The sequence below is a fragment of the Lonchura striata genome, chromosome 2 (assembly GCF_046129695.1).
Source record: "Lonchura striata isolate bLonStr1 chromosome 2, bLonStr1.mat, whole genome shotgun sequence".
In the NCBI taxonomy this organism is placed as follows: domain Eukaryota; kingdom Metazoa; phylum Chordata; class Aves; order Passeriformes; family Estrildidae; genus Lonchura; species Lonchura striata.
Window position 1 is genome coordinate 107,153,248 of NC_134604.1, and position 13,573 is coordinate 107,166,820.

The following is a 13,573-nucleotide window of genomic DNA, read 5'->3' on the forward strand; positions in this document are numbered from 1 at the left end:
CTCAAAAAAGCAAGTGATCTTTTGTAACATCTTGAATAAACAGAGCCAATACTTATCTGCCCAGTACTCTAAAAGAGAGTGTGCATCCCATACCCAACATACAGATTAAATTCACACATAAACTAGGCTAAAATGCACTAAACACTGCAGCAGAGTCTGTCTGATGGTTTCAGTAAAAACAAAACTGACATTGCAATCATAAATTAATTACAATTATTACATGAGTTTTCTGAGAGGACAACAGTAAACTAAGAGATTATTTTTAAATGCAAGTCATTGTAAATAAAATGCTAAAAAATTAAAAATGTTTTTTGACTATGGAGAAATGTCAACAGCTATTCTCTAAAAAGGTAAAGATGTTTCTACCTTTTAAATATAAACCTCCTCAAATTTATTTTTCCTTGAGGTGTCCTGCCACCATCAAAATGCACAATGCTGTACAACTGAAGTACAAAGCACTTGCTGAATAGTAATTTTTAGCACAGTCTGGTGTGAGATGAAAACCACTGAGAAAGTACATACAGAGATGTACATCTGACTTGCCTGTTGATGAGACTTTGCCCGTTATGCACATGGTCTTTTTTGCCTTCCACTGGCCATTTAACATCAAACTCATGGGGTAGGCAGGGAAACAACCACTTTAGAGCAGCAAGATGTAAGCAGAAAAGTGAAACTCACTTCTTGTGAAAAATGCTGTTCGTGTACTTCTACGTGCTCTTCTCTAGTGACCCTTGTGTGCCGTGGCAGCATCTCCACCTCCCTGATGGCTTCCATGGTGACTTGCTGGGGCAGGGCTTGAAAGAGCGAAGTCACGTACATCAAGATGGACTTTTTATCTGGATAGGCAGTTGCAACATCTGGAAGGTAAATTAACGTGTCATTTCAGTTTCCACATTTGACATGAGAAATAGCCAATTAGTTTAATGGAAAGTTGATAAGCTAATGAGCAATCTATTGTCCACATGAATACTCTAGAGACTAATTAGAACCTTATCATCAGTCCCAAAATTGCAGAATAAACTTGCATATCAATTAGAACGTTTATATAGATAATGTTACCTCGTTCAGCATGAACTTTCAATCTATATTTCTTGTGTCAAAATGCAATTTGACACTGTGATCCACATTAAGCAGGACTAGACATATACATTGTGCTGTATAAATATTGCAATTATAAAAAAAAAGTAAGGACAACCTTTTCCAAGTCATGCCTTTTACATTCGCCCCACATCATTTAGCCACTGAAACCAACAATGATGTAGGGGGAAGCAATATTTACCAGTTTTTCTTGTGAATGTGTTCATGAAAACCAACAATTGACATCACACTACAATAAAGCTACATAGCTTTTATATTCCGCTTAGTCTTTCATTCTTCATGAAATCTGTGGAACATCAAAGGAACATGGTATTCACAGACATTAAAATACATAATAGAATAACTCTTAAAAAAAAACCCTGTAAAATCTCTATAGTCTTTAACAGTCAGTACACAAAACTTTGCATGAACACAAAGAGTATTTCAGATTTTGCACATAGCCATGTTATACATCAGCAGGAAAAGCACTTTCCCTGACTCAACAATTCAAGTCAATAACGATTTGTAAAAATGTAAGGCATGTGGCAGCTCTTTGAAATAGTTACTTTGTTATTTGCCATTGACGCTTACTTCCTACATTCAATCTAGTGAATCAAGATGTAAAAGGACACCTGTACAAGACATTTATCATTAATTCCATAAATGTTTTAACATGGGCACTGGCAAAAAGCCAAGAACTATGAATTTTTACTGTCTTAGATCAATCCAGTCTTCGCTAAGATTCGAGTTCACAGAAAAAAATAAAATAAATCAATGATTCTACAACGTGGGATCTCATTCTACCTGCCCAGAATGTGGGAAGGCACCTTGCATTAAAAGCTTCACATTTATCTAGAAATTAAGAAAAGACATTGTATGAATAATTTTGGTTTGGCTTTCTGACCCATCTCCATATCTTTGCTTGGTACTTTATGAGAGGCAGCTTAAGACTTAGTTCTACTCAGCATTAGCTGGAAAAATGGTACATTCCCTCTAACATTCCCACTTCCATAATATATGTATTTTACTACAAGCATCTTCTTGTCTTCTCTTGAATATTCTAACATCATTTTGTTATATTTAGTGCCCACTAGTAATTGATGTTTACATGAATATCCATGCCTTCCTACCGGGAAGAGTACACACTGGATAGTCAGTACCAGCTGTGCTTTTTATATTGTTTTCTCATTATTCTCCTTTTCAAAATGTCCTTTTAAAATGGGCAAATACTTTACCATTTATCTACAGAAATATTTCACACAATACATAACATGAGTACTTAGCAAATAATATACATGCCAAAAAATTGTTTACTCATTCTGTCTGACAAATAAAAAGTACATATGCAGCTGTCAAAATCCACTGGCACATAGGAAAGGATTTAATTATTTAATCACAACAAATAGCTAAACAACCATAGCTGCAAAGCCTGGAATATCAAGCTATCTCTCAAAAATCTTTTTATGGGCTCCTCAATTATCAGAGCAGGAATGACTTCTGCTATACTTTACCTTCATATTTTCTTCTTTTGAATCCTAGTCTGATGTACTACCTTTACCACTTGCTGAGTCTGATGGCTACTTGAAATCTTAGTAGCTAGGCAGTAAATAAATTGGAATTCAAGCATTTTCTTGCAAGTTCACTATTCCTTTGTATATATCCCTACTTTCATTTATGGGGCAAAAATATCTGTCAAACCAATATGTACATTTTTAAAACTAATCTCAAAATCTTGGAAAAATACAGATTTTTAATAAAATTAAGTCAAGATATTAAGACTATGCCATGTTTCCAATACTAGTTTTGAGAAAATTTTCCAGAATTTAATTATTTTTCTCCCAGACCAATTTATTTTAAATTCAACTCAGAGGCAATTCTTTCAGAAAATTTTCATCCGTTTTCTTGAAAAAGACTATCCAGAGCATGATTGAAAATAATATAATGAATTAATAAAAAAAATAGATTACAAGTCAATAGAGTTTAAAATGGGAAGCAATATAAGGTTAGCAGAAATTATATTAACATTTTTATCAATAAATAATCTGAAGGACTTTGGAAAGCTCTGGAAACCATCCAAGTTCTTTAATAAGATACAGTTGCACAAAAGTACTGGAGAAATTTCCAAGATGAGTGTTCCAATTATTGAGAAGAAACTTTTTCAGTACAAAACTTTATGCTGACAGATTAATATTTTTATAAAGAAAACAGTGACTTAAACATGTCACATGAAACCTATCATTCAGACAATTCTTCTTGATACCTTTTCCTATCCATGGGATTACTTATTAAGACATGGTTTCTTTAAGAATCCTTTATCATCAAAGAAACAAAATTACCTTGCAAGACCCCACCTTTATGTGCTCCCCTGAAAACATATTAACCCCCAACCATTTAGAGAGATTATTCTGTCCAGGGAAGGTCTCCAGTCAAATTCACAAAATACAGACAAATTAAACAAAACACTTAGTTTGATATCAAACAGGCAAAATATCTGCCTGAGTCTGAAGAGACACCACAAGATCTCAATTTTGACCATGAATTTTAATGTAATGTAAGATTCTGTCCATTTAGAAAAGCAGTTGTTTGGTAACAAGTACCAAAAGAGCAGAAAGAATCCGAATTCACCCCAGAACATTAAAATAATGAAATATAACCCAAATTCACTGCTGTTTAAGTGCAGTTGTCTTTAAAGGGTTATTACAGGTTTAATTTGGGAAGCAATTTAACTGATAAAAGTTCACTGCATCTGGATTTTTATTAGCAAATATTTGTTTTCTGATGAACATGACTACAAGTTTGACTGTTTGTTGAGGATGACTACAATAAACCTGAAGTGTTACAAACTAATTATTTTCTAAATACATCAAAGTCTTCAAAAAGTGATACAGCAGCCAATTTTTATAGGCCTTGTACTTCACAAGTGGTTTGGTTCTTTCATCCATATGTTTTGTCAGTGATCAAATCCCTGCTAACTTTAAGGGATGAGTGAAAATGAGGATGATATAAAACACAAATATGTTGCATACAAAAAACTACAGGTCTAGCAATACAAGCAAAATCCAATGTTTTCCTACACAGTGTTACATTATGCATACAAAGCCACACACAGAGCACAAGCTATAAATGTTTATGGAAATGTTTCTTAAAATTTTCAAATACACGGTGATAATATAATTTTTCCTTTTTAAGAATATTTTGCTTTCTCCAAGCTCCGACCAACTAACAGTTCTGATACAATTTGTGTCAAATGGTTTTACTATTTGTGGTTACCCTTAGTATCAAACTAGTGGTAAAATAACTTTGAAAGACGAGAGATAAAGACCTGCTGCACTCCCAGAAAGATTCTATTTCTGTACATAAATTGCTGATCTGGTTTCCTTAGATTAAGAGACAAATTCTGAAACATATTTTACGTTATATAGCGCTGAGAAGCAAGACAAGACTTGAGCCCGAAGAAATACAAGAAATCCTTTTTCCTCAACAGAAGCAGCTGGGATTTTCACAGAATCACAAAGTAGAAAACATAGAAAACTAATTTCTAAATCCTATACACCACCTAATATTATTTGCTTCTACTACAATAGTAATAGAAAAGTCCAGTATTTTAATATTACCTGCTGCCTTCCCAAATGAGATTTTAAAAACTGTGCAAAATAAAAAAGAATTGCCTTTCCTTCCACAAAAATATTAGAGATTCTCAAAGCTGATGTGAATTTTCAGAGATTACATGGGGTTTTTTTGTCTACTATAAATAAAGGCTGTTGTTATTTCTTCTATCAGAGTGAAATCTGGGGGTTTTTAAAGGCTTTTAAAGATATGAATACAATATTAATACTTATTACAGGTTCTACTGTTAATTCCAAATGCATTAGAAAGCAGTAGCTCTCACATTCCTGAGATAAAACAGAAATCTAACAGATACATAAATGATTAAAACTGTACATTTCTACAATGTAAACTCATGACAAGAGATATTTCCACATTCATATGGCCACTCCCAGTGTGGCACCAGCCTCAGCCACAAGGTCTAAGATGAGGGCACAGAAAAGCATTTATAAAAGTTCAGTCACAACTCAGATGTAACTTTTATTTATTTTACCTTTTAGCCTCAAGGCCAAGGGTGAACTTTTCAAAGCCTGATCAAAAATCTGTGGTAATCTGCCCGACAAGGCTGACCAAAACATTTTGAAAGAGCTTTCAAAAAACCCAAGGTATATATTTAATCTCATTTTTATTTGGATGAGCTGAAATTTGAAATTGAAAGTGCATGAGAATGTACTAATAAAAATGAAACGGCTTATTGTTAAAAAGAAAGAAAAAACAAGTAAGATTTCATTCCTAAATGGATGTATCAGAAATCTAGGAATAAAATTTTTTTCCAAAATGTTGCCACTGTAACTAAGGGGGAAAAAAAAATCAAAAAAAAGAAGAAAAAGGGTGGAAACTTTAAACTTGGTCATTTCTACTCTAAATGCATACTTTTGGTCATTTAACAACTCCATGTACAGACATTAAGCTATGACAGAATCATGAGTCCTGTATGAGATTTGCTCTTACTGGTGACTTAATTCCCTGACTGTGAAAACATGAGCCTATATATAGTTCATTCTTATTCCAACGCCAAGAAACAAATGAGATTATCAGGCAAAGATTATAAGGTATTTTGCTTAAATGTATACATACTTCTCCCTCAGTCTCCCCAAGGCCTCAAAATGACATTTTCCTGCAATCCATGTTTCTACTAATGGTATGATAACAGCAGGAACCACAGAAGTACAAATGTTTTACTCTACTGACACTCACTGCTGCCACTAAGACCTCAAAGCAATAAATTCTACAGTCTCTAAAAGATCAGCCAGTAACTGCAGTGCCTACTCACAATTATTGGTTGTTTGTGCTTCTTTTTTAAACATGCAATTATTTTCTGTTTTTTAATTCCACCAGTAGATTGCATGTTAAATTCAAAATAAAAGCAATTTTTGCAAGTAATCTCAAGGAATAACCCTGGAATTGCAGATAAACAAAAATCAATGTATGAAATACTGTAGAAGTGTAAATATGGAAATGTGGAAATTAAAAGTGATGATTTTAAAACTTTATTTTAGAAACAAAGTTAAAGCAATGGTCAAAATTTTTCAAAGGCTATTCAAAGGCCTACATGAATAAGCATAGTGATCACAGTCTATTATTTTGCTGAATAAAATTCACATTTTACAAAATTAACTGCTAGTGAAAGGCAAAATTACATACAGACAATTGAGTGAGAGTGGAAGCCTGGAAGACAGTCCAGTTGCATAGATAGTGGCACTGATTTTTTCTCCTTTTCTGTAGATATGAATGGCCATAAACCCTAAACCATTATGAAACTCTAAAAAGAAAATGTCAGTTTTTAAACAGAGATTTCCTTAATAAATATTCAAAACCCAATGGTGAAGACCTACAGAGTACATTAAAAATGCTGACCTTTGTAGGTTGTATTAAATAAGATCATAACAGCAGCATGAAGAAAATAACCTCAGAAGATTAACACATTTGTGTTTACCTTTTAGAATTAAAGAGACTGGTCAGATTTTGTGGAATTAAAGTGCTGCAGAATTCAAGTGTATCTGGTAATAAAATATTTGGTGGCAGAGCATACCTTTAATCTGTCTGATTGTCTGTTCTGATTTGCTGCATGACTGTGAAGGAGCCTTGGACTAATATGCCAGCACGATCTTAGTTAAGTGAACTTGATGTTATCTCTCATTTTTAAACCTGCATAATCAGACTTTATATCTCTCCTGAACAGTGAAGGTGTTGCTTATTTGTTTACAGGTTCCTTACAGTATTAAATATTGATTTAGTATCACCACAATCTTTGCACCTAAGTTATACCTAAAGTAAGTGTCTTAGCAGCAAAGATAGAGAAAGAAAGAAGTGAAGTCAAAATAGCAAAGGAATAATACACTGGCTTTAAAATTTTGGGTTATTATACATTTTTATCATATCATGTTTTATTCTAATATTTTTGTCATTGGGTAGGACTGAGCATGGCTCTCAGAAATTTGCTGAAATACAAATAATAGTCAGCAGTTAATATAATCACAAAATTGATATACACCACTGAAAGCTGCAGTTTGATTTTTCAAAACCTGGAAATGCAGTGAGGGGTGAGGTGGGGCAGGAAGGGTCAGAGGAGGAAAACCTAAAATATACCCTGTCACTTAGTTCCTACTGAAGAATCCTGAAACTGAAGACAGATCAAGGGAGCTACAGTTTCTTAATCAGGAATAGTGTTCAAAAATGGTAATATCAGCAGTCATTGAAACTGTAATTTTGCTAAGAGTATTTGAGATATTTTCAAACAGGCTAATATTTGAGAGAGCAAATGGGATAATATTTCAAAATATTGTACATTTTCCACTTAGCTTTAATAAATATTTAGTCTAGAGAAACTTCACAAGTAACTATAAAAATAAAAGAAAAGAAAATTAGAGCCTGAAATCCAGTAACTAAAGATTTTATAACTTCATATGGAGATAAATTCATTACTTTTATTTCATTGTAAAATCTTTCATAAAGGTAAAATGATGTGAGGTAAATGGAAAAGGGCAATTGAAATCTAAACAGCCAATTCTGAATAGACAATAGAAAGAGCCGTGTGCTGGATGGGTGATTGCACACTCAGTAAGAGAAGGCAATACTTCCTCAAGTGCAATCAAAACCAACAAAAAACCATTGGAAAACACTGCATTCTTTTGAAACAGTACTGGGAAGAACAGGGTTTCTGCTGCTAGAGTGTCTGTACCTTCCTTTTATTCCAATCTGAAAAGTGGTATTTTTGACACTGAGGTAAGCTAAAATCACCTGAAGTTAATTCCATCTCAAACCAACAAAACAGAATGCTGAATGATACTACAGGTGGCTTGTATTTTCCTCCTCTTTGCACTTTTACCTTATGGACAACTGATTTTAGATGAAACTTGAGAAAAGCAAAATGGAAAAAAGAGTGAAACGCATACAAGAAAGTGTCCAAGATGGACTAATTTGACTGTAAATTGAAACTAAGCTGTTCTTGTCTTGATTTATTAAAAAAAAATGCAGCAGCAGTTTTAAGAAACAAAGCTAAAGAAAAATCTTAAATTTTAGGTCAAGATCAGGTCTAGAATTAATTCTAGATATCTTAAAAGAAATACAAAATTTATTATGTATAATAGCATCTTCAATAATAACTCCTGTTGTCCACTTAGTCCAGAGTACCAGAGTCCAGAGTACCTTTGCAGGTATAATGCAATACTTTTTATATTCAACAGACCATACTTCCACAGGGCATGCAAGTTTGTTTTTAAAAAAAGACAATTTTTCCATATCATTATGAGAGACTGGAAAAAATCACAACTATTAAGGTTCAGTTTCATACAGGATATTTAAGAAGAGAAAACCCTCACTGATAGAAATTCATGTGTGCAAATTGATGTATCAGTTTTAAATTCAAAGAGGTTTCTTGATGAGTCATATGGCTACACATCTTGGATTTTCTCACTGCATGTGTGAAGTGGCTACATCTACATGAAGACTAGTTACCTGGATAATACAGGCTTCTATAAGTATTGCACATAAACAGTATAAAAAATGACAAATGAGGTCTTTGAGAATGTTAACTGCAGCAGATGAATAAAGGCTATTTCCACTTTAAAAGCATATCTTAAAAGAATTACATGCACATCTTCAAAAAGCTGAGACTCTAATTTTAATAATTTATATATATATATAGATCATTCTTGCATTGAAATGTTAAAGAAACAGGTTAGGAAAAAACTTATAAATATTGTAGGGGAAAAATTTTTAACTTGAGGGATTATTTCAACAAGAATGCAGCAAACAGATTAATGTGCTGATCTTTTTCTTTAGGCTGATCATGAGGAAAAGCAGTCTAAAATGTGTCATGCCAATACTTTTTAAAAATACAAGCTCTTACTGAGGGGTTACTATGCACTTTCCATTTTCCAGGAAGTTATTTAAAATCTACCTTTAATGTAATTTAAGAAAAAATACCCCTTAAATCTGATTATCTGAGGAAGAGAACTGCTCATGCTTGACAGTGAGAACTTCTTAAGCCCATACTCTAAGGCTGGAAACATCTGCTCTTGTTTTGCATAAATGTGAGCTTCCATTTACATTGCAACAATTTTATACATGGCTAGTGTGGAGAAGCAGAGAAACAGGTTAAGGGCAAGGATGTCTGCTAATTCATAATGTAAAGATTTAGAATCAACATTTTAATGAATCCTCTTTAAACATGCAGCAGAAAGAAGGTGTTCTGTCTTTTCTAGCTCATGCAAGCCTCAGCCTGAGTAAACAGAAGCGTGTGTGACACTGATGGGTGTGGAGCCTCATATGAGAGGCCAAGGAGAAGTTAAAATGCTACAGCTTGGTGGAATCAGATTGGATTTGAGGACGTCATATCTAGAATATTTACTTCAAATGTCCCCTGCAAGATGGAAGAGCTGTAAATATGCAACAACAGCAGCCAGGTGTGACTGGGGTGCCAAATGGTATATTATGTGTGTATCAAACAATATTAGAATAAATATAGCAAATTTCAAATGTGAAACACAATACATCAAACTTATTTAATACATAAAAGGAAAACCGTAAGTATTAAAACATTACAACAATTACCATCTAGTGGTCAGCATAATAGCAGCACTTAATGCTTTACTTTGTGTTCTGAAGAAGGAAATCCTTCTTAGTAGTGTATCAGGAAGGCAAATTGTGAAAGAACGGCCTGCATGGGCCCCAAATTTTCCCTAAAACAAGACAGATACATCCCATAAATCAGTATTACAGTAACACCTTTTTTATTCAACATGTTTATTACTTCACTATAAAAAGGTTCTCTCACATTTTTCTCAGTTCAAAATTATTTTCTTCATGGTCTTCACTCACAGAAACAAATGGATAACAAAATTTCAATACTCAGTTAATTCCAGGAAAGTTTTATGATGCAGTATAGGAGCAATTTCAAAGCACAACATTTTCATGGATGGCTTTATTAAATAAATCAAAGAAATGTATGTTTCTAGTGCTTTAAATACACCAATCTCTAGTCCACTGCAGTATACTTAGAACCTAAATAAGCATTGTAGTAGTTCATGAATGAGCACTGTGGTAGAAGCTTGTTAAATCAGCTTGGACTCAAAGATGAAAGATTAAGAAATGGTAATTCAATCTTGTCAAGAGTTTCTAGAACTGATACAAACTGATACAAATTTTGGGACATTCTCAATGTTACCACCCAGCAGATAACATAGAAATCCCAGTCTAAACAAAGCACAGCTCATTTTAATGCTCTAGTCGGGCATGTCCAGCTATTGTTCAGAAAGCATTCAAGATCAGAACCAAAGCTTCTCAAATTAACTGAAAATTGCAAAATTACACTCTTCAAACCTTACAAAATAACTGCAAGTATGCAAATATGTGTAGTGCTATGTACAACAGCACCTCCTGAAAATACTTAATACATCTAGGCATTCAAGAAGCAGAGAGATCACAGCCTTGAAATGCAAGGCTTGTTACTTTTTTAATCCAAATATCAATTTTGAAAGATAAACCAAATTCATCTTCAAGAAACATAATATTGATTTTATTCCACAAAGCATTAACAAGATTTAATTTGGAGTTCTGTTTTCTCGTCTGACATGTCCAAATATGATAAACTACAAATGGAACAGAAACAAGCTGTTAGTCACAAGTAGACAGTGTTGAGAAGAACAAAACTGTATTGAGAGCCTAGTCAGAGAAAGGCTTAGAGCAGCTACACAAGTGCTCCTTAGAAATATATCATGGGGTGAAAGCAATCAGAGCAAAACCACCAAGCTCAAGGACAATGTTAGCACAAGAACAAAAGACAACACAACAAACCTGAAGAAATACAGCCTAAAATGCAGAAAAGTTTATTGCTTTGAGAAAGCAAGGTTATGAGCAAGGCAAAGGAGCAGAAACAAAGCATCCAGCTGACTACAGCACAACTTGAGGAATTCTATAAAACCTTTATAATGAGATGTTTGCCTGTAATTGCAGGTAACAGGACTTCAATGAAAAATCAGGTCTTAAATGTACTGTTCCTCCCCTCCTTTTTACATTCTAGTTAATGCTAACTATTTTTTATTTATTCTATTTTAATACAGGCTTTATTTTCATGCTTTTCTATGAACTCCACTACCTTGACTTTTTTTTTTTTAAATTATTGTTCAGCTATGGGGAAATATATCCATGCAATAACACGGCCAAAATAATGATAAAAAATAATACGTCATGTCTGACTATTATTAGAAACTCTGATAAAGCATTAGACTAATGATTCAAAAGAGCTTTTCCATATATAGCATAAAGATACATATTTAACAACTAATAGTACATCAACAGAGCATGTGAAAGAAAGTTGAAGATTAATCAGTGAAGTCAATATAATGTAAATAGGAGTTAGGAATGCATTAGAACAACAACCAGTTTTATTACATATTTATCATGCATTATGCTAATGAAAAAAATGCAAACAGCCCTAAAAATGTGTTTAGCTAGGACTGTGAAGCAATACAAAAAATAACCAGGTTAAATCTAAATATTAGTCGTTGAATACTTTAATAAGCAGAAGGATTTGTATATACAAAGCAGGGGCTAAGCATCAAAAAAAAAAAAAAAAAAAAAAGAACATGTGAAAGTTTAAGAGAATATCTACTCCTGCAAAAAGATAGTAGAACTGCTAATTCCACCATTAGCATATTATCCCTTGATATTTAACTTGCAAGTACTAATTATATTTTCTTGAATTATCTCTTTTTAAAATTAAATAAATTACATAAATTTAAGATTCACCAAATGAATATACATTTGTTCATTAATTAGGATTGCTAATTGCTAAAGAGGTTATGTCATGTCAAGCCTTAGTCTATGCTTTTTGAAACAAAATTTTTTAAGGTCAAAACAATTTAAATACCAACTTTTATTAGCATTTTTAGGAAAAAAAAAGGGATTATAATAAGATGTGCTTGAAAAGTTCCACATTTTGTTTTAGAATTGACTTTTTTAGGCCGAGAAATCAAACAAACAAGCAATGCAAAGGGTACAGGGCTCAAACAGAGCCATGAAGAGATTAACATTCATGACTACAGTTATGGGAGCAGAGTCTAGGATTGTAAATGAGAGCAGTGGAGGCCAACATTTTCTTCAAGTCTTTCTTTAATTACCTACTGCTAGAGAGACTGACTTTAGCCCAAACATAAAGAGTGGATTTAATGGTTATTAGCTAAGAAAACATACATAATCTAAAAATAATGCAGAAGAGGTCACCTTCTCAAAGAACTTGGAAAGTTCTGAAGACCTGAGATTAGGCTTTGAAACAGAGCCTGGAATGTCTAATAAACACCTAAATAAATAAAATACATGTCCAAACCCACTGGAAATTTTTGATTTTACACTTAAACAGTGTACAGTCTTGTAGTAAACTACAAACAGATTTTAATACAAAGGTTTCCAGTGTCTCCTCTTGTTGACTTGTTTCCCTAGATAAACATAAAAAGCCAACAAAAACCAAAACCATAAAACTGAAAAATCTTCCAAAACTAAAGGAAAAATTAAGCAGCTCTCCAAATTTTAACAATATACAATACTTTTTAAACTACAAATAATTAGTAAATATCCCAAAAAAATTATAAAATGGACCTCATTCTGCTTAGCTACTTTTTGCTTTGTGTCTTTATTTGACAGGGTAACTCCTGAAAAATCTTTGGGCCTGGTTGTGCAACTTTTTTCACCAAGCAGGTTGTGCAAGCTGGCCCAGTGCTCTAAAAATTTAGCCCATCTTACCAAAAATATAGTGATTACATCAAAACTGAGCCTGCAGGATTCAGATAGGACAAGTGAGTGACACCTGTGACAGAGAAGTGGCATGTTTCACTAACTTGAAGCCTTAACATTTTAGTAATATATATTCTGGGCCTGCACAAAACACTTTTAATAAAACATGAAAAGTTTTAATAGGTTAGAAATAGCACATTTCCAAATCCAGAGCAATAGATTTGATGCAAACTGAAGCATTCAGTCTGCCAAGGACAGATAAAGCAGCAATGGGAGCCAAGTGCCTTCCCCCCAACTCTGAGCTCCACCTGACCAGAGCATGAGCAGAAGGCATGATAGGATCTTCTCAGTTCTGGAGCACAAAGATAAGAAGTGAACTGTATTTTAAACCTTTGAATAATAGTATGAAATCTTCATGCCACCTAACCAGCAAAGCTGGTTAGCAGATGTACTTACAACAGCAAACCACATTCTTCTACCAGTCTGTGTCAAGGAACACCAGAAGGCAAACGTCATAGTTAAACCTCCCAAAACTTTCTGCAATTAGATTCTTCCTTCCAATCAGACTGCTCATGTAAGTGAAATTAAACTTCAAGCACTATAGCCATAGTATTGTAAGGAATATATGGTGAGCAGTTCCAAATTCCAGAATTTAAAC

The 13,573-nt window shown here is 33.4% G+C and overlaps 1 protein-coding gene across 14 annotated transcripts in view; it reads right to left on the reverse strand.

The window, feature by feature from the left end:
• Positions 1–13,573, reverse strand: part of DMD (dystrophin) — a 1,151,138-nt gene that overhangs the window by 729,649 nt on the left and 407,916 nt on the right. For all 14 annotated transcript variants that reach the window (XM_077781657.1, XM_021553010.3, XM_021553014.3 and 11 more), the window contains exon 8: positions 679–857. In XM_077781657.1, the coding sequence (XP_077637783.1) occupies positions 679–857 (179 nt within the window). The remainder of the gene's footprint in view (positions 1–678; positions 858–13,573) is intronic.